Genomic DNA, 21,302 nt, shown 5'->3' with positions numbered 1-21,302 from the left:
GTCTTTATATATTGGTTAATATAGCTGAACTATATTAGTGATAGTAAGGGAATAACTGAGAATAAGCACCCACTGAATGTTGTCTTGTTAAGGTATGTGTGAAGGGTATGCACAAGTTAGCATTGCATAGTCTAATATAATGGATCTAACATGTTGACCTCTAAATCTCACCTGTTTAAAATAGTTACTTCAGTAAGTACTTCCACATGTAATAACAGGAGGTGATAGACTGTGAAGTCAACAGAACACCCAAGACTTGCAACTGCAAAATTTTTCTCAGCTCTATCTCCTTCAGCTCCCTACTAGACAAAAAAAAAGGGAAGATCATGGTCTACTTCAGGAAAAGAAAATGTTACTTAATATTTCAGATATTGGACATTAGTGATGAATACACTTTACTCAATGAAGCTTGTAAATAATGTCCTTCTGTATGAGCAACAGGAAAACAGAACCGAATAAAATTTTAGAAACACACACATGCAACATAAATAGGTACATGGATACCAGTGAGATTTAAAAGAAAAAAGCATGTATAAACTTCAAAGAGTAATGTGAAAATAATAAAAAATAATAAAAAACAAACAACAAAATACAATAAAAGTGTTGTAATAATATTCTTAAGTATATTCACACTATTAAATATGAAAAATGTACCCAAAAAAGATATTTCATGAATACTATTATAACAAATTACAATGTTTAAGACTTTATTAAAATTATCTTTTGAACTCAATCCCAAATTTCTGATTTCTGGCCTGTATTGATCATGGCCATGGAAAGATAGAATTATTTGTAAAGATTTTTTCATGTTCTCTAAGTGAAAAATGTTGGTTCATTATGTGCCTCTTCTAAAATGCAATATGTGTATGCATCTGTGTGCTTTTTATTCATTAAGAATTTTTTCAGCAAAATCTTGCTAGTGTATGCAATGGTGTCAGCATTTGGAAGCTGATTATGGGATGGATCCCTGCATATGGAAATCACTAGATGGTCCATCCTTTCGTAACAGCTCCAAATTTTGTCTCTGTAACTCTTTCCATGGGTGTTTTGTTCCCATTTCTAAGAAGGGACAAAGTGTCCACAGTTTGCTCTTCGTTCTTCTTGAATTTCATGTGTTTAGCAAATTGTATCTTATATCTTGGGTATCCTAAGTTTCTGGGCTATTATGCACTTATCAGTGAGTACATATTGTGTGAGTTCCTTTGTGATTGGGTTACCTCACTCAGGATGATGCCCTCCAGGTCCATCCATTTGCCTAGGAATTTCATAAATTCATTTTTTTAATAGCTGAGTAGTATTCCATTGTGTAAATTACCACATTTTCTGTATCCATTCCTCTGTTGAGGGGCATCTGGGTTCTTTCCAGCTTCTGGCTATTATAAACAAGGCTGCTATGAACATAGTGGAGCATGTGTCCTTCTTACCGGTTGGGACATCTTCTGGATATATGCCCAGGAGAGGTATTGTGGGATCCTCCGGTAGTACTATGTCCAATTTTCTGAGGAACCGCCAGACTGATTTCCAGAGTGGTTGTACAAGCTTGCAATCCCAAGGAGCTAAAGGGAACTGCAACCCTATAGGTGGAACAACATTGTGAACTAACCAGTACCCCGGAACTCTTGTCTCTAGCTGCATATGTATCAAAAGATGGCCTCGTCGGCCATCACTGCAAAGAGAGGCCCATTGGACTTGCAAACTTTATATGCCCCAGTACAGGGGAACCCCAGGACCAAAAAGGGGGAGTGGGTGGGTAGGGGTTGGGGGGTGGGTATGGGGGACTTTTGGGATAGCATTGAAAATGTAATTGAGGAAAATACCTAATAATAAAAAAAAATATTTTTTTCTCAGAAATTATAAGGAAAGAAAGCATGGAGTGAAATGTTTGCCTCTGGAATTTAGGCAGAGATATTACTAAAATGATCATTGATATCCAGGACAATGTAGTACCAATGTAAAGAAGTTCATCAATCATGAAATGATATTTTTTAGAGATAGCTCAATAGTTATCCTGGAAATAAATGAAAATAACACATTTTCCTTTGCATATTCCTCCCTCCCCCAAAACTGGTATTCTTCTATGTTGAAAACATTGTACTATTTGCACTTTACAGAAAGCTATCAGTCTGAAAGAGACTTGTCATCAAGAACAAGCCAATAGGATAGTAGCTGTACTGATCCAGGCATCTAGATGCTAGAGTAGGAGATTCATTATATTTTACATTCATGGATATTAGTACTAATCCATATTTCTATAAAAGAATTTGATTTAACAACAATTTAATGACTCTTGTAAGTGCTTCCCCTTCTCTTTCTCTTTCATCCTTTCTCTCTTACAACATGTAGGACACCACTATTAGGTAGCTAACTTTAGTAAAGCTTATTATTACTAAATTCTAGTGCAAGTTAACCTTCATGATGCTCATACGTGTTTATTATTTTTAAAAAAGCATGTGTTTGTGCATATTCCTCACAAGCATTTACAGTTAACATTCTCAATATTATTTCCAGATGGAGTAAATTATAACAGTATAAAATTATTAAAATGCTGTCAATTTAAATGCTTAAGTTTGTTTAAATACAGACACAATATATCAACAATTAGCACCAGAGTGAAGAACTATTCACTTTCTTATCTTATAACAAAAATAATCATAATTTAGAAAAAAAAGCCTAGAAAGGCCACTGCCTAACTCAGGGGCCATTTTTTTTAAGGAAAGAATAAACGAAGGGGAAAATATATTTAAAGTTATCTGTATTCACATTTTAAACTTCAGGTTGGAAGGTTGGGTTTAGAGACAATGGATTTAACATGTTCAATACAAGGTGGCAGCAATCCATTAATAAAACCAATCTAGCCCTACAGAGGATCCTAGAAGGAAAATACCAACACAAGGAAGATACCTATACCAAAGAAAAGTCAAGATATTAAGCATCTCAAAACAAAGCCAAAAGAAGAGAACCACAAGCACATAAAGCCACTACAAAAACAAGCATATCAGGAACAAACTGCCATCTCTCTCTGATATCTCTCAATATTAATGGGATCAACTCAACTATAAAGAGACATAAGCTAACAGACTGGATACACAAACAAGATCCAGCATTTTGCTGCATAAAAGAAACACACCTCAATAACAAAGACAGATACTATCTCAGGAAAAGGATGCAAAAAGTCTCCCAAGCAAATGGTCCCAGGAAACAAGCTGGAGTAGCCATCCTAATATCCAATAAAATAGACTTTCAACTGAAAGTTATCAAGTGTGATGAGGAAGAGCACTTCGTATCCATCAACAGAAAAATCCACCAAGAGATAATCTCAATTCTGAAGATGTATGCCGCAAATGCAAGGGCACCCACATTTGTAGAAGAAATATTATTAAACACATATTTAACCTAACACAATAATAGCGGGAGACTTCAACACCCCACTTTCATCAATGAACAAGTCATTGAAACAGAAACTAAACTGACACACAGTGAAACTAATAGAGATTAGGAACCAAATGGATTGAACGTATATCTACAGAGCAGTTCACCTGAAAACTAAAGAATATGCCTTCTTCTAAACACCTCATGTAACTTTCTCCAAAATTGATCATATAATTGATCACAAAATAACCCTCAGCTGATACAAGAAGATTGAAATAATTCCATGCATTTGATCAGATCACCATGGCCTAAGGCTGGGCTTCAGTAACAGCAAAACAACAGAAAGGCCGTATACACATGGAAACTGAACAACTCTCTACTCAATGGCAACTTGGTTAGGGGAGAAAGAAAGAAAGAAATGAAAGACTTCCAGGAATTTAATAAAAGTGTTGACACATCATATCCAAACTTATGGGACACAATGAAAGCAATGTGGAGACAACAGATGCTGGCAAGGAAATGGAGAAAGAGCAACACTTCTCCATTGTTCATGGGAGTGCCAACTTCCACAACCTCTTTGAAAATCAACTAGGTAGGTTCTCAGGACACTGGGAATAGTCTAACTCAAGACCCAGCTATATCACTCCTGGACCTATAACCAAAAGACACCCCACTATACTACAAAGACACTTGCTCAGCTATGTTCACGGCAGCTTTATTCATAATAGCCAGAAACTGGAAACAGTGTAGGTGTCTCTCAACTGAGGAGTGGGTAAAGAAAATGCAGTATATTTATACAACAGAATATTATTCAGCTATTAAAAATAAGGACATCATGAATTTTGCAGACATACGAATATATATAAAATATATATAATAAATTCAACCAGCTCAGACTGTGTAATGATACCTGTTTAAGGGATTGTTACAAAAAGTTTGTAGAAAGGTTGTAGATCCTGATGCTCAGTTTGGTTACTGTGAAGTTGGGACACCCAGGAATGTCAGAACTTACATCCATAAAGTCTCACAAATGACAGCTGAAATGTGAGTTTAACAAGGACAAAACAATAAAATGCTATTATGTGCATGGGTGGGGCTAGAGGCCCAGTTCTATACAAAGAACTATAGGTCACAAAGGACTGCTGAGCCTGGGAGAAATTGTCTTCCTTAGAGAAAAGTGCAGCGATTGGTTATCAATACCAAATGAACATGATTGCTTTATAAAAATGTTTTGATAAAATTAAGTAGGTTATTTTAGACAATGCAGCTTCCATTAATTACTAAATATTTCCCTGAATAACAGTGTAAAATTTACTCATAAATACTGTTTGGAGTGATAAATACTTTTCAAACTTTATAAGCATGAGTCTTGTATTATGTTCTATAATTACAAATTACTTGTATTCACATTCTATCCCCTCCACTAACTTTTGTGCTCTAATAAATTTACATTACTGTTATCTGTGGAAGGTTCATCAATATTCCTTAGCTCATATTTAGTTAATCTTCTGTTCATAGGAAAATTTTACTCACGGAAAATATATCTGAATTCTACTGTTTTGAATGTATATCAGACTTTACATGTTTTCTTCACAATTGACAATTTTTTTTTTTTTTTTTTTTTTTTTTTGCTGAGCACAATATTTTGAAGAACAATAATCCTTCCTGTTAAATATCTATTGACTTTCCCTCGCTATCTTCCTTCACATACTTTTGGCCGTAGAAAACTTGCAAGTACCACGGAATTGCTAGAGAACCTAAAGTACAGAAATCTAACAGGACAGTAAAAGAACAATTTACTGTGAACCTTCAGAGACTTTAAAAACATTTCAGGCAACAAGATGGTACTATATATTTAAGACTAAAATGTCAGTGCTGTGTTCTTCCCACTAATAAATGTATGATGATAGGAGTTTTCCCAACATATTCATGGTGTTTCATGTTATCCCAATGCAAGAAAATGAATAAATTATACATTAATTTATATAATTAGTATTATATTATAAAATAATACAATTGAGAGATTAGAAAATTGACTGTCACATATAGAAATTAAAAATACAATGATTTGATTTTTTAAAAAAGAAATTAGCATGTATATAAAATATTAACACTAACATAGCTAATGTGTTGAGGTTTGGTCTTCTGCTAAGTATTGTAATGTTAAATACTTGTGAGACCATGAAAGGCAGCTTGGTCCCTGGTTGAGCTATGACTTGAAACCCTGGTGACCTTGAATGGACGGTAGGTGTTTTGCCTGTTCATAAGCACCAGGCCTGGGTCAATAGTGGCAGCCCTCCCTAGATTTGTGGCCATCAGTCATGTAAGGACAGCACCCTAAACCCCTCCACCAGTAGAGGACATGTTTTTTGGTCACATAGGCTCAAGACAGATTTCCATTTTAATGAGGTAGCTAAAGACTTGGTGGGTTTAGCCAATAAGTTTCCTTCCCAGACACTCCTCCATGAAAAAGGTATTTAATCCCAGGCCCACCCTGAGAAATGGGGTAGGGTTTCTTACATCCAATTTCTGCCATGGCAATAAATGCCTTAAAATCAAGGACTGCCTTTTTTCATCAGGAGCCACCATGGTGAGCCACGGAGAAGGCCTTTGGCTACAAAGCTGCTGTTTAATTTCCCTTAGAAGGCTTCTTTCTGCTCTCAGCCAAGGCCACTACCAAGCCAAGCTCAAGCCAAGCACAAGCCTACCACCACAGTCAAGCCATTGACACCTAGGAATCTGAGAGCCTGAGAACCAGACGGCCCTGGCTTCCTCATCGACCCTGGACCCCTGAGCCAACTTCTGCTGTCCAGGGCCTCAAACTGCACTTCCCCATTCCCAGAGCAGTGTTCCCGGGCTTCTGGACATGTGCAGGGTAAGCTCAGTCGATTTCCCTTGCCCTGCCTTCCTGAATGGTCAATTGCTGAAACAGAACAGACACGGGTGGCCCCAATTACCCTTTCAATTACTGGCCCCAAGGCCTTGTTGTCTCCAGAGTCTAGAGAATCTGCATATACCCTTTTCCTTAATTTAAAACGATTTGTGGAATAAACATGGTGACAGCCTATAGCTGGGCGGAAGAGACATGAGATTTTGGAGCCCAGGCTTGGTGTCTGGGGCAGAGACCATGACGAGGGAGAGAGAGAGAAAATGAGGAGAATGTAGAAGACACCATAGTGTAGAGACGAGTCATGGGCAGGGAGGCCAGCCAATTGGATTTAAGAGCAAATCATGAAAACGGGCGAGTTATAACTCAGAGTTGTAGATGGAGAAGTAGATTCAAATAGCTTAGAAGGCAGATATCTGCCCAGCACTAGTGCATTAAAGGCTTATTATAAACATAATAGTTGTGTATCTTTTATCTGGGAACTGAATGATCATATGCGGGGTAGAAATCCCTGATTGAGGTTAAATATTGACTACAACAATAATGTGGGTTTTTGTTGTTGTTGTTGATCTTTTCATGCAGTATATTCTGATCACAATTTTCACACCTCTGTCTCCTCCCAGATTCTCCCACCTCCTTAACTCCAAGCCTTCTTTTCCTCTTCCAAAAAAACAAAAACAAAAACAAACAAACAAACAAACGAACAAAAACACCAACAGGCCAAGAGAATAAAACGCACAAACTAAAATAAAACAGAATAAAAGGGAAAGTAAAAGAAAGGGAAAGATAAAGGATGAGCAACATACACATATACAAAATCCATAAAACAATGAATCACAAAACTTAATGATATGCAAATGACATGCAAGGCAAGCAAGTGTCCAGAGAAATCATTTTGAGACAACCATCTCCTTTAGTACTGTTAAGTTTATTTTGTCTTGGCTGTCTGCTAGTAGGCATGGGGCCAGCCTTATGTGGAGGAAATTACCTTTTTTTTTCACGTGTGAAGAGTTATTAGAGATAAAGCTTTGGGGTTGGGGATCGGTGTCCATGTCCATGTCCCTTCTCAGTATTGGAAAGACATCTGACTTGGAGTAGGGCAGGCCCTGTACAGGTTTTCACAGTCTCTATGAGTTCATATGTACATTATTCCTGATGTATCCAGAAGACAGTTTCTTCAGGGGCATCTATCCCTACTCATCTTGACATTTTTCCTGATTTCTCTTCCAGAGTTCCTTGAGCCCTGAGGGGAGGAGGGGTTTGTTTGGTGAAGACATCCCATTGAGAAATGAGAATTCCAAAATACAAATTTTCTCCAAGTTATCCAGTTAATTGTCTTTGTATTAATTCTCATCTCCTGGAGGAGGAAGAGTATGGTGCTGGCTGAGTGAGGCACTGATATATAGGTATTATGGTACTGTGTTCTTAGAAGTCATTTTATTACTATGATCCTGTAGTAGAGCAACAGTACTTGGTTTTTCCAGAGGCCCATGGACTATTTAGTCTCACGTTCTTGACCAACAAAGCACTCTTATGGGTGGGTTCTATCTACTGGAGTGAGCCTTAAATCCAAGTCACATATAGTAGACGGTTACAAGCACAAATTTTGTGCCACTATTGTATCAATGATTCATTCAAAAAGAAGTCACTTGTAGATTGAAGGGTTTGTATCTGGGTTAGTGTTTGGTTTTCTCCTCTACTAGTATGAAGAATATCTTCCAATATGGTGAACACTCATAAGTAGGATGAAGGCTCTAATTAGGCACTAGGTTGTCTTCACTCCATGTTAAATGATAGGTAGTTATTGTTGTCACCAATAGAGTCTTACCATTAGTTTCCCCGATAGCCATGTAAATAAGGTGAGTTGCTTGGTGGTTTTTATGGAACCCCATCAGCCAACAATTAAAGACATTTCTTTCTCTTTCTCTCTTAGAAGAAATCTTGTAGTTAGCCTCTGATATCTCCTATCTTATAGGCAGCTCCTCTGTGCCAGAGTTAGAGCTCATCACATTACTATTTGCTTCCCTTCTTCCTCTCTCTCTCTCTCTCTCTCTCTCTCTCTCTCTCTCTCTCTCTCTCTCTCTCTCTTTCTTTTGAGACTTCAACTCTTCATACCATGCAAAAACAGATATATTTTGAAAACGATTGTGTGGCTATGTTTCCTTGGTTATTGTCCATATGTTGATAAAGGGGTTCATCCAGTACCTTTCTGAAAAATGTTTAGTTAATATTGCTCAAATCATAATTTATTCAATGCTTATGGATCTTGATAATCATCTGTAATAGACTTTAAGGTAGAAAATACCAATTCTTCTGAATTTTGATCATACTGTTCCCCAATTCTCCTATATTCCATGTTGTTATCCATAGTTGTCATCCTTTTAGAGTCATATGCTAATCCCTCTTTGAGCTTTACTTTGATTATAGTACAAACAATAAAATACTAGATGTTGTGAAAGTTCTCTGCATTCCCTATACTCATTCTTCGGTGTTCTAGTTTTTCTTTTATTTAATTCAGTGTGCTAGTGCATAATCAACAATTTTATTGAATTTTCAACTACATTTATACTTATGCAGTATTCAGGGTTACCATTCTGTTTCACTTGGGCAAGAAATTCAGCCTCCCAAAGACCAGAAATTTTAGGCAAACTAGATCTGTGCAAATAGCTCAGCTAGGAAAGTCTTATTTTGTGCAATAACGAAGAACTGAAGTAGGATCCCAAATTCCACATTGAAACATGCAATATGGAAGCATATTTATGTAGCCCCTGTGGTAGATGCTGGGAAGGCAGGTGGATCAGAGGTTTATAAGCAGACAGTCGAGAGTGATGTAATCTGCTATGCACACTGATAGAGGGTACCTGATATTGCATTCTGGCATCAATACACAAATATGCACAGTACACCCAAACATAGATAGACTCACAGTCATATATCTATACATACATACATACATACATACATACATAATACAATACATACATACACATACATACACAAGCATAGAGAGAGAGACAGAGAGACAGAGAGGGACAGGCATACAGGCATACAGGCATACAGGCATACAGGCATACAGGCATATAGGCAGACAGGCAGACAGGCAGACAGGCAGACAGGCAGACAGGCAGGCAGGCAGGCAGACAGGCAGACAAGCAGACAGGCAGACAGGCAGACAAGCAGACAGGCAGACAGGCAGACAGGCAGACAGGCAGACAGGCAGACAGACCTCTTTTAATTCCTTGTTCTGAATGTTAGTTGAACCAGGATTATGTTTCTAGTGAACGAAATAGGCAAAGGTGACCTAATAGCTCTTCCAATACTAGTTTGTAAAATATTAAAACCTTTGTCTTACTTTCTTCTTTTGCCATTATCTTAGGTACTTGATTCATTTGACGAGGCTTCCCATTATGCTGAAGGGAGCCATGTGGCATGGAATGTAACATAGTCTTTGAGGAAAGAAGTACTTGTAAATGACTCCAACCAACAGGAAACATTTAAGTTTTAAAATATGCTCTTCACCAGCTGAGTTCTAACAATCATGACATTTCTGCTGGAGGTATTGATATCAGCATGGAAGAGACTATAAATTTAGAGTCTCTACAACCTGCAGCATTTATACCTGCAGAAATTGTGAGACAATGGTAGTAAATGTTGGGATCAACTGTCATATGGTAACAGGACACTAGCATAGGATGTGCTGGTCAGGGTGTTTTCTTACATTCATTTTACCTCATAGAAGCTGGAATAGAATCTCTCTCTCTGTGTCTCTGTCTCTCAGTCTTTCTCTCTCTTTGTTTCTCTTTTCTCCTTCCCTTCCTTCTTCCTTTCCTTCCTAACCTTCTTCCCTCCCCTTCCTCTGTCCCTCTCTCCCTTCCTTACTCCTTCCTTCTTTTCTTCTGTCCTTTATCCTTTTGAAATATATTACAGTTCAAGCTTGAAGAGAGCAATTTTCCTAATTTCTCTGATTGAGGACCAGAGTCTTGGGAGGTAATTCTTTGTAAAATTTAGTTTCATTCCAAATTAATGTTTTTAATCTTTATTTCCTCTATCACAGTTTTCTGTCAGAAATTTTTGGAGTTTGCTTGTTTCTTGTGTTAGAAAAAAAAAACAAAAAAAAAACAAAAACAAACAAACAAACAAAAAAAAAACATGTTGCTACTTGGTATTTTCACCTATTCAGATTTTCTGAGACTGCTATTTAATATGCATTAACTTACTAACCCAGTTAACAAAATTTTTCCATTTCCATATTCCTGTTCTCTTATTCCTCATAATTTGTAGGGTTTTGTTGGTGGTGGTTCAATTGGTTTTTTGTTGATGTTGTCTTTTGTTTTTGTTTTGCTTTAAAGTCACTTTATTAGTAATTTTAATAAATTTTTGGTAATGTAGCCAATCTGTCATTGTATATTTTACAAATTTAACAGTATTTTAAAAGTCTTTCAAGTAAATAGGGAGGCTAGCAACATCATATGAGGTAAGGTAATATCTGTGATTCATTTGATTCTTCATTATTAATACTTAATGCTACACTTAGCTTTTAGAAATAATACTAAACCATTTTATTTAGATAATTCTCATTTTTCATATCTAGAAAAATGTTAGTGAATAATATTTTACTGAACTAAATTAAGCCAATCAGAAAGATAGAAAAAATGAGGTTTCACATATAACCAATGACAAAATAATTTATATAGTGACTTTAGTTTAGTGGTTTTTGCTTCTTTCTTTCTTTCTTTCTTTCTTTCTTTCTTTCTTTCTTCCTTCCTTCCTTTCTTCCTTCCTTCCTTCCTTTCTTCCTCTCTCTCTCTCTCTCTCTCGAAAAACTACACTCTAACTTTACCATGAGCTTTGAGGACTCAAGTCATAACCATATTCTCAAAATAAGGAATCCTTTGTAAAAGGTGATTTCCATGTTCCTCACACCAGCCACCTGACATTTCAAAAGATAAGAAGTACTGCTCAGCTTGAATGAACTCAAAAACTATCTCTGCAAATGTATGTGAGCTCATCCTTTGAAATGTCAGTTTAGTACTGGGTAACATAAGTTACTCATTCGAATATGAGAGTTTATGTACTATGAGTCTGAGGAAATTGTTTGAAGAGGTATAAGTTAAACTTGAAGAATGAATTTTGAATAACGAAGGAAGTAAAGATTTGTGTAGATGTCAGTTTCTATGATAATTTATATTAGTGTATGTAAAGTTTACAATTAGAATTATGCTATTATGGAATTATTTATTCAAAAATATTTATATCATTTCTTAATTGTACTCTTATTATTCTTATTATAACTCATTACTTCAAATGTTGTTCATTTTCAATGTTTTCAATGTGTTCTAACATATACTCTAGTCTTTTTCTCTCCTGGAGACATAAGCCAGGACTCATGCATATTAGATAAAGTCCCTGCACAACTGAGTAATATATTTCTAGTTCCAATATATCTCTAACAAATGTATCTAGGCCATTCTTATTTACTTGACTGGGGTATCAGAAGTGTATTTGTTGCTAAAGCCAGAGCTGACTTGCTGCTAAAAAAAAAAAAAAAAAAAAAAAACTTGAACCTTGACCATTGACCCTAGTAATATGAAAATATTCACATATGAACTTGTATGTGCAGATTCACAGTAAATTAATTTGTATTGTCCCAAAGCTTGAAACCACCCAAATGTCCTTCAGTAAATTAGTGGTCAAACACTTAGTGGTGTGTCTTTACTATGGACAATTGTTCAGCAATAAAGGGGATGAACAATTAATACACAAACAGGGTGAAGTATAAGGAAATCATGATGAGTGCAAAATGCTGATCTCAAAAGGAAAGACAGCATCATTTCATTTATAAGGTACCTATGACACAGCAAAACCATGATATTGTGGCTTGGTAAGCGATTTCCATGGACTAGGCAGTAGTCCCAAATAGCAATATCAGGAAGTATCCCTATAGGGATGATAGAGGTTGGTCAAATGTTTTACCTGTTGATTTTCCAGGCTGCAAGTACAGCAAAATCGATGAATGTTTGCACATGCTTACAAATAACTGCATGCATTTCTGGTGAAATTTGACAGGCGTTATCAATTGTGTCAGCATCCATTCCTTAGTTAGCTCTGTGTTACACATGTGTATTTTAGTAAGCATTGGGAGATTTGAGGAATGATAGATGAGATTTCCCTTTCACATTACTAACAAAACCCTTTGAATCTATAATTAACCTAATACAATGTGTTTACTAAGAAATTCACTTGAAGTAAAATCGTTTTTGACAAGCAAAATCTTAAGAGAAAATTCAGTATTGTAAATGTTTGTGTTGTGGGACTCCATTTCATTGGATGGAACTCGTGTTCAACTTTACTTGCCATCATGGGGTGGCCACTGTTCACATCTGAAGGCCTGCTTCTTACAGAAGATATGCAGCTCACCTGGGAAGTATTTTTATTTCCTTAAAGATACTGGAAACATTTGCATTTGCCTGGTTTTAAATCAATTGTTTAATTCTCCTTTGCTAACATGAAAAGATTGTTATGGCATAAGATATGACTTTGACTATGTTACATAAAAATGTTAGTAAAAGAATGACATGTATTCCCTGAATTTTTGTCTTCCAAGAAGAATGACTTCTTTAATATGTATACATGTAGTAAAAATAGTTCGGATGTATTTTTATGGTTTACAGATTTTCATCAACTCATCATGTTAAGATCTAGAAATAAGCATTGTCTTAGTTAGGGTTTTACTGCTGTGAATAGACACCATGACTAAGCCAACTCTTATAAAGGATACCATTTGATTTGGGCTGGCTTATAGGTTCAGAGGTTCAGTTCATTATCATCAAAGTGGGAGAGTGGCAGCATCCAGGCAGGCATGGTGCAGGAGGAGCTGAGAGATCTACATCTTCATCTGAAGGCTGATAGCAGAGTACTGGCTTCCAGGCAGCTAGCATGAGGGTCTTAATCTCATGTCTACAGTGACACACCTACTCCAACAAGCCCACACTTCTAAATAGTGTCACTCCCTGGGCCAAGCATATAAACACCATCACAAACATTGTTGGAAAACTTCAAACTTGGCTTCAGTCTGTGATTACTATTCATGGACAGGATTTGATGTTTTGTTTCTTAATCTGATTGCTTCTATGAGTGATTTTTTTTCCCTAGTGGTATTAGTATTGCTGTTTACATTCTTCCTAAATTGAATCAAAATGAAGTATCTTATATAATCTTTAATGGAATCAGCAAGCTTTACAAACCATCAACCCAAACCATGGCAAACTTTCATGCTCATCATATGTTCTTTTGTTAGTGTAGTGTCAGGTAACTGTTAATGATACCCCCAAACAGACAGGAACCGATCTGATGCAACTCACAGCAGCTAGCTAATTGACCTAGATTGGGCCTCTCAGCTCATGTTTTTTGGTTATTGGGTTTTTAGTGGAGAGGAGCTCCGGACATCTATCCGGGGAAGGCTTTATAGAGAGCAGCAAAGAGGGGGTGAGTGTGCAAGCATCTAATTGGAGAGCTACTATGACCTTTAGCATAATTGGATGGTGCTGGGAGTCAAACCATAAACTTAATTTCTGTTTCCTTCTGCATTGATGGTCTTTAGGAATGGGGCAGGTTTGTTACCTGGGGGTGCAGATTTGTTGGGGAATAACCTGGAGACACTGGTCTTGTTGGGGGTTAGTCTAGAGACTGGAGCTGGGCTCTGTTTTTTTGTTGGGGGAGTAACTTGGAAACTAATACTAGATACCAACCTGTTAGTTTGCCTGAGTTCTCTAAAATGGAGTCTGAACTTAAAAGATTTTCCATTTAGTTCTTCTTCCACATCCTACCATTTTATGGATTTCACAAGGATGCAGACATGGAGGCTGCTCTGTGGCCACAGGGAAGAAAGGGGTGTGATATTTCTGATGCATTCTCTAATTCATGATTATTGAGGTTTTTGAGTCATTCCTCTGTAAGTGATTTCTTCCCAGGATTGGTGATTAAAATGGTGATTCTGAACATATTCTGTTTAGCAGAAAAGGAAATACATAAGTACCTGAAAAAGGAAACAGTGGTCTTAAAAGAAAACAGACACAGGAAAGTGGATACTAGGAAAATAGATAATGAAAAAAAAAAAGAATCCTTTGTGATATTGCAGGCCTTAGTGCTTTAAAAAAGCAAGATACTGGATTAGAAATATATTCAGTATTCCAAGTTACTGGAGGGGTTTTCAGAGAATACACTGAGATACAAGGTATGTGATAGAGCCCATTCCTCTCAAGAATTTTGGGATACTTAGAAATGTTGTAGAGATTCTAAAAGTGTTTAAATCAAACAACTAATTGTCCCATGTACATAGAATAGGTGAGAAGCTAATTAAAGTGCTTTTAGGTAAGATTTCTCACTGGCACCGTCTTTCTCCTCATACCTGCCTTGCCTCTGCTTTGTTCTTTTGGTCTGTACCAGGACACAGCTCTACAGGATTTTGTTATTGTTGTTACATTGCTACTCTAAACCTGTATATGTGAAATGTAGAAAATGCCTATTGTAGAAATATAAAATAAACAACTTTAAATCCCTTCTTGTTCACATACGGATGTTATTCATAGCATACATTGCCTTTTATTATGCCTTAGTAATTTGAAATTCTATACTTATCCTTTTATGCAGACAAATATTCTTCAGAGCATTTAAAGAGATCTGTAATATTGCCTTGTTATGATATATTTCCACACATTCATCCCTTCATCTTCTTATTGTATACCATGGAATTATGTATTTATATCCATCAATATTGCCCAACATTAATGTTTAGCCCATTTTCACTAATTTGTGGAAAAAATTTCAAAGTTACTAGGCTTAATTAATTAGCCATGTTAGAAAGGCATGATAATATTATTAAAACATGCTTCGAATGATGCTTCTAATTAACACGTCACCAGGAAGCACACAAGACTGTCATTGCTGAGTCTTACCTAGAATCTTGTTTCCCAGGCTATAAACAATAGCAGCAAACCCTATGTGGGGCTCTGTTTTTCCTCATGCCACTGAGAAAGTCTAGTAATTTTTGCTCCTAGCAAACTGCCACTTATGTTATAAAATATGATACCATGTGAGTCAATTAGCTGTGCTGTTAAGACAGCAGTATACTGAGGGTAATACTCTGTCCTGAGACTATGGAACTTACCAGAGTTATTTTTTCACATTCTGTGAAATACATTCAGTTCAGGAGATTGCCCAGAATTTAATGGGATTTTAGAAGGCACAATAGCATCATTCTGAGGATGCTTTCCTAGTTCTTTAGCCTCAAGAGTCCTTATTATTTCACTGTCCACTTCTTTACATGACACCAGTTGTCCAAGATGCTGGAGGCAAGCACAACTGCCAAAGAACATCCTAGAAAGACAGTTTGGTTCCTCATAAGCTGTAGCAGCCTTGGCCTTGCACTGTGGTACAATTTTCTCAAACTTCTATCATCGGTGTGTGGATGATTAAAGAATAAACCAGCATGAGCCACTGTGGCTTTTGGGCTCACAGTGATTTATATGAACATCTTTTCCTCCTTTACCACAAAATTCCTTTAATAACAGTGTGAAGGCTCTATTCTATTCTTAAAAGCCAAAGAAAGGAAAAGTATTCTAGTGATAATGATATATGTATTTAGTAAATTCAGTTTCTAGGGTAACGTTTTGAATTTTTGTTAAAAATGAAATTATATTTCGGAACCTTTACTCAATTATTTCACATTTATTTCTTTTGTGTTTCTATTGATGGTCATGTGTGGTGTCAGTGCGTATACATATGCCGTGAGGGTGCCTACAGATCCAGCAGTGGGCACCAGCCACCTGTTGTGGGTGCTGGGAACCAAATCTTCTGGAATAACAGTGAGTACTTCTTACAACTAAGCCATCTCCTGAGTCTTGTCTACTAATTTTATAAAATGCGATTTTTCACTGGATTTTAAAGTGCTAGCTGATAACCAACAACCTGTAAATAAAATATAGGTCCCATTAAATCTTAGAAATGTGGATCATTAATAGAGAGACTTAGATCTAGGTTTTTAGGGGAAAATGTTTTATTGACGTAACTTTGAATAAATTATTCCACATTTACTAAAAAAGCCAGGATATATTGAAGTATACTGCTATTGTGTCTCAGAACCTTAGAGACTTGATTGCGTAAATATAGTATGAATAGTTTCTTTCAGATCAAAATAATTGACATCATCATGCAGCAAATAGAAATCCTAAAAAGAATAACTTCATTGTGGTGTTTTATAGTTTCTTTAGACCATCTTTTATTTGCCCTACTATTACTTTTTACAAAATTCTCCCTGAAAAGAATTACATAATGACAAAAATCATTTAAATTAAAAGATTACAGAGATTGTTGTTTTCTACAATGTTTTATGCATGAGTTCTATGCCATTTATCTGGGCTAATGTTAGCTGTCTACAGATCTTAATCCTGATGGCACATTATCTTCACTACACACACACACACACACACACACACACACACACACACACAATTATAGAATACATGTTTGTGGTTGTTGATCTTTGTCTCCAAATTGAGATTATTTATATCTTTAGTTTCTTTATTTACCTCTTCCTTCATCCTTTACTTAATGTATTATTTGATTTTGCTTTAAGTCAATCATAGACACGTATTTTTATCAAATTGTTCTGATTAGTGTGGAGTTTTGAGATCACTGTTTCTGTTTATTCAACATTATACAGTAATTCATTTATCCCTTACTTCTGTTGCACCAGCTTTTTTTTTTTTAATAAAGCCAGAACATGTGTTAAAATTCAAATGTTCTACCAGCTATATGACTAGTCAGGTCAGCTACCTTCCTTTCCTCTTTATTCTCATTAACATTGGACTAATAATTATATCCACCCACACTATGGCTGAAGTAATTAATGTGAAATCAAGTAATACTTCATACACAGTAAATTTTCAGTAAATAAGATAATGTTTTGTACCATGACTGCTTTTATTCTGTTTTGAGCGTAAAGAAGATAAATGCAAGCTTTTAACTTATTCACTATATCCACAACATTGAAAATACAAGGCACTCAACTCTCAGGGTGTTCTGTCAAGGTTACCGTACATAATTTTTTCTAAGAGCAAATAAATTTGCAAACAAACCTAAATAATAATCCATCACAGTAGAAAAGCAAAGATTTAAGAAGAAATCAGAGACATTCTCATCTTGAAACATAATTTTTATGACAAATACAGATACTAGAACATTCAACCCAGTAAGATGGGCTAACATTTTATGGCGCAACACTGTAGGTATGAAAGAAAAATACAACTCTAGTTTTACCCAAAGCCTTGGTTCCACAGTGTGGGCAAAGATTAATTATATGCCAAGAAAATACCATATGGCCGAGTGCAGCTCCTTTGAAATTGAGGCCAATGCCAAACAACTACCATAGTATTCTCTGACTAACAATCTTTGATAAAAATAATCATTGTCTTTGGGATCTCCTTTTACAGCTGTTATCTCTTTCAAAATATGTATATAGTGATGAAATTTAATGTATGCATAGAGAAAAATTCTACGGAAAAGAGTACCGGGCATCAAAATCAGAGAAGCTTGAGACATTTCAGGAAAACGGGACATCAAATTTAAATACTATTTAACAAATACTCGGACAATAAAAACGGTTCTACATTAGGCATTCTGAATCACTTAAATCTTTCATCTTGAGTGGAAGATTACACTTTTAAAGCCATATATGACCAATGTCCAAAAAATTCTTGGGAATGCTTGGTTTAGACTATATTTGTTTCGTTATTACATATATAAATGTATATGTTATGTATTATAATCTGTGTATGTACTTAGACAAATATCTTTAGTTTTACATTTGGAAAATGTTGATATTGTATTGTTTGATAGAAACTCCAAGCTGTGGATCCTTCAAGAAACAACCCCCCCCCACCACCCCCCCACCACCCCCCGGTATCTTGTCAGAAAAACCTTAGGCCTGAATATCTGAGCATCAGTACTAGCTGTGGAGCAATGCACTGTAGAGTGAGGAAATCTAATGTGTGAGTAGAGGAAACTTCTACGGAAAGGAATATCAGGCATCAAAATCAGAGAAGCATGAGATATTTCAGTGAAAGCAAACATCAAATTTCAAATTTTACCAAATCATAACACAGAAAGTTTGTCTAAGGCTTTTGTAACACCGGAATATAAACTCTATGGTAAATATATTTGATTTATATGCAATTGATATTAAATAATTACACATTATTACTACTCTAGAGTGGTAGCACAGATACACACTCACAGGCACACACACACAAACACACACACACACACACACACACACACACACTGTAAAGAAGGCTGTGTAAACTTGAAGACTCTGTAAATTCCCGATCGATCTCACTAATAAGAATGCTGAGTTCAAAGACGTAAAGCACATACTCAGAGGCCACCGAACTGCCCATGTCTTGTTCTAGCTTTCTTGTGGACTGCAAGGCCTTAGATTTCTTCCTTGCTATTCCGTGTTGAAATTCTTAAGTAACTCAGCTATAAACCAAGGTGGAGGAAAGACTCGTATTTTGAATGGTCTTCAAATAGACCCATAAATTTTAACTTTCCATCTCGAAGTGAGGCTCTTAGCCAAACTGGAAGACAGATTCACTGCCACTCCTCTATATTGGCTTCATGCATTCGAAGAACATTATAATAGAATGAATCTGTTTTCGGCTTCCTATTGCCAAAACATTTGGGGGGGGGGTCAAAGATGAGCGTCCATCTCCTTAAACGAGTGTGCCACCGCTGCAGTGTTTCTTTCTCCTTTATTGAACGCATCTAAACAAAACCCATAGGGCACCGTCTAACCATTGTGACAAATTTATTTTGAAGGCATCAACAGACTAGTGAGTGTGAGCAGGTGCCCAGTCTTAAAAGTAGTTATCAAAGGCCGGAATTAAATGAAATGCCTTTCTTCTTTAAAACACACACACACACACACACACACACACACACACACACACACATTTTGGGAGATACTTTGTATTCTGATATTGAGAGCTGGCCTTCTAAAATTCCCCTTCTTGTGTATCTTTTTGAAACAATGAACGAGTAAATTGAAGATGGATGTTAAAGCAGGTTGACACAACACAGGGGAAGCACAGAAAAACGGAGATGCCCTTCAGCTGCGTTTTCCTGGTTATTTGTTATTCTTTCAGTGTAATGAACCACGGGCAATTAAAATAATTAAAAATGTTAAAGCTCTGACATTATTATACCCATGTTAATTTCATTGGAGTTAACTGCATGTTTTCCCATTACGTAATTTCAATACTAAAGTATTCTATCACTGAAATAAATGAATTAAGTCTTCATGTAGTATAGAGTGCCTAGCCTAGTACAAATGCCAACAGTCAAATTCTTTGATTCTCTGAGATCTCAAAGCGACCTGCTATCCCTGACTTTAGTCTACAGTTTACTTCTCAAGAAAGCGTTGAGTGACTATCTTATTCCAGAAGAACAGAAAGGGTCAAAGGAACCGAGGGGCATAGGTGTTAAAGAAACTATCCACGGACCAGCAGAGCCTGTGAATGTGCTGTTATATGACGACAAGGTTGTTGGTGCCACAGTCTGCAAAGGGCAGCAGGCGCTATGCCAGACTCAGGGACCCACTGATCCTCCTGCTGCGGTCTGAGCTAGGGCTGGCTTCCCTTCCTCCTTCAGGGACCTCTGGTCCTCGCAGGCACTGTAGCGAGGATTCTTTACCCTAATTATCCCGGGAGGAAGACGCGCCTTTCTCAGAGACCGCTAGGCAACACTCACCACGGCAGCCTGCAGATTACTTCCCTCTGTGGGTGTGCGACTTCGTTTAAGCGAGTCACACTTACAGTAGCTTGTCACTGGCGAGGCCGCGAGCAGCAGAGGGCGGGGGAGCGCAGGGCGGAGGGAGGAGGTGGGAGGCGCGGAGTCGGGAGGCTCGGGGAGACGCTGGAGCTCCAGACACAGCAGGAGCGAGCGAGCGAGCGAGCGAGCGAGCGCCGCGCGGGTGCAGTCGCCGGTTCGCCCTGGTCGCCGCGCACTCCGCCTCCGCGCTGAGCAGCGGGAACCGCAGCGGCTCGAGCCTCCGGGCTCTGCTGCGCTCTCGGGCCCGCGCTCCAGCCCGCTCCGCCGGTCGCACCGCCCCCGGCCGAGCTCAGCCCGCAGCGATTTGACTTCCCTCTGCCAGCCTCTCCAGTTCTCTAGATCGCTTGCTGCCTGGGCTCCACTCTACTCGGTGTTTGCCACACACCGTTTGCTCTACTCTTCTCCCCTTGATCCGTAGACACTCTGCTTGATTCCCCCCTCCTCCCTCCTCTCTGTCTCTCTCTCTCTCTCTGTCTCTCTCTCTGTCTCTCTCTCTCTTTTATTGAAAACATCATCTTGATTTAAGATGACTCGTCTTCTTTAATCTCGTCCATATCGGCACTGAAGACTGAAAGGGAACCTTCACCACCACTCCGACCCTGGTGGCACTTAAAAAAAAAAAAGAAGAAGAAGAAGAAGGGGGGTGCCAGAAAAAGAAAAAGTCTTAAAGGGCAAAGAAGCGGGACTCCCGACCCTCTACAGACCCTTGACCGAGCCCACCCAGGACTGTACTAGCCATCAGAACTTCTAATTCATCTTATCCAACTGAAAGGGAGGGCGACAGGAGCCAGAAGCAAACTTCTTCAGCGGTCTCTGCGGATCTGTGATTCCCGCATTTAGAGGGGTCGAGAGCCAGAAGGTACAGGACCCCACCAGGAGGAGGAGTTCCACGTCTCTCTCGCCCCTTCCACCAAGCCTGAACCTTAGGCTGAGCCACGCAGGACACAAGAGGCAGAAGAGGGTAGTAGAAAATGCGGGGCTCCGGGCCCCGCGGTGCGGGACACCGACGGACCCAGGGCAGAGGTGGCGGCGACGACACCCCCCGCGTCCCTGCCTCTCTGGCAGGCTGCTATTCGGCACCTCTAAAGGGCCCCCTCTGGACGTGCCTTCTCTTGTGTGCGGCGCTCCGGACCCTTTTGGCCAGCCCCAGCAACGAAGG

The 21,302-nt window shown here is 38.0% G+C and overlaps 2 protein-coding genes across 7 annotated transcripts in view; one reads left to right on the top strand and one right to left on the bottom strand.

Moving 5' to 3' along the window:
* The window catches only part of Gm42163 (predicted gene, 42163), a 50,215-nt gene extending 29,333 nt beyond the window's left edge, over positions 1–20,882 (bottom strand). Inside the window, exons 1-3 of the mRNA XM_030254978.1 lie at positions 20,844–20,882; positions 20,063–20,506; positions 172–299 (exon numbers count right to left, since the gene is read on the bottom strand). Coding sequence (XP_030110838.1) covers positions 172–299; positions 20,063–20,506; positions 20,844–20,882 — 611 coding nt within the window. The remainder of the gene's footprint in view (positions 1–171; positions 300–20,062; positions 20,507–20,843) is intronic.
* Epha5 (Eph receptor A5) overlaps positions 19,802–21,302 on the top strand; it is a 363,058-nt gene continuing 361,557 nt past the window's right edge. For 5 of the 6 annotated variants that reach the window (XM_006534769.2, XM_006534775.3, XM_030254124.1 and 2 more), the window contains exon 1: positions 19,802–21,301. In XM_006534769.2, coding sequence (XP_006534832.1) covers positions 21,115–21,301 — 187 coding nt within the window. In that variant the 5' untranslated portion in view covers positions 19,802–21,114. The remainder of the gene's footprint in view (position 21,302) is intronic. The other variant, NM_007937.3, reaches the window with a different exon arrangement.

This window comes from Mus musculus, chromosome 5, assembly GCF_000001635.26.
Source record: "Mus musculus strain C57BL/6J chromosome 5, GRCm38.p6 C57BL/6J".
NCBI classification, from domain to species: Eukaryota; Metazoa; Chordata; class Mammalia; order Rodentia; family Muridae; genus Mus; species Mus musculus.
Note: the sequence above shows the minus strand (reverse complement) of the source record. Positions and strands in the feature narration are given on the sequence as shown.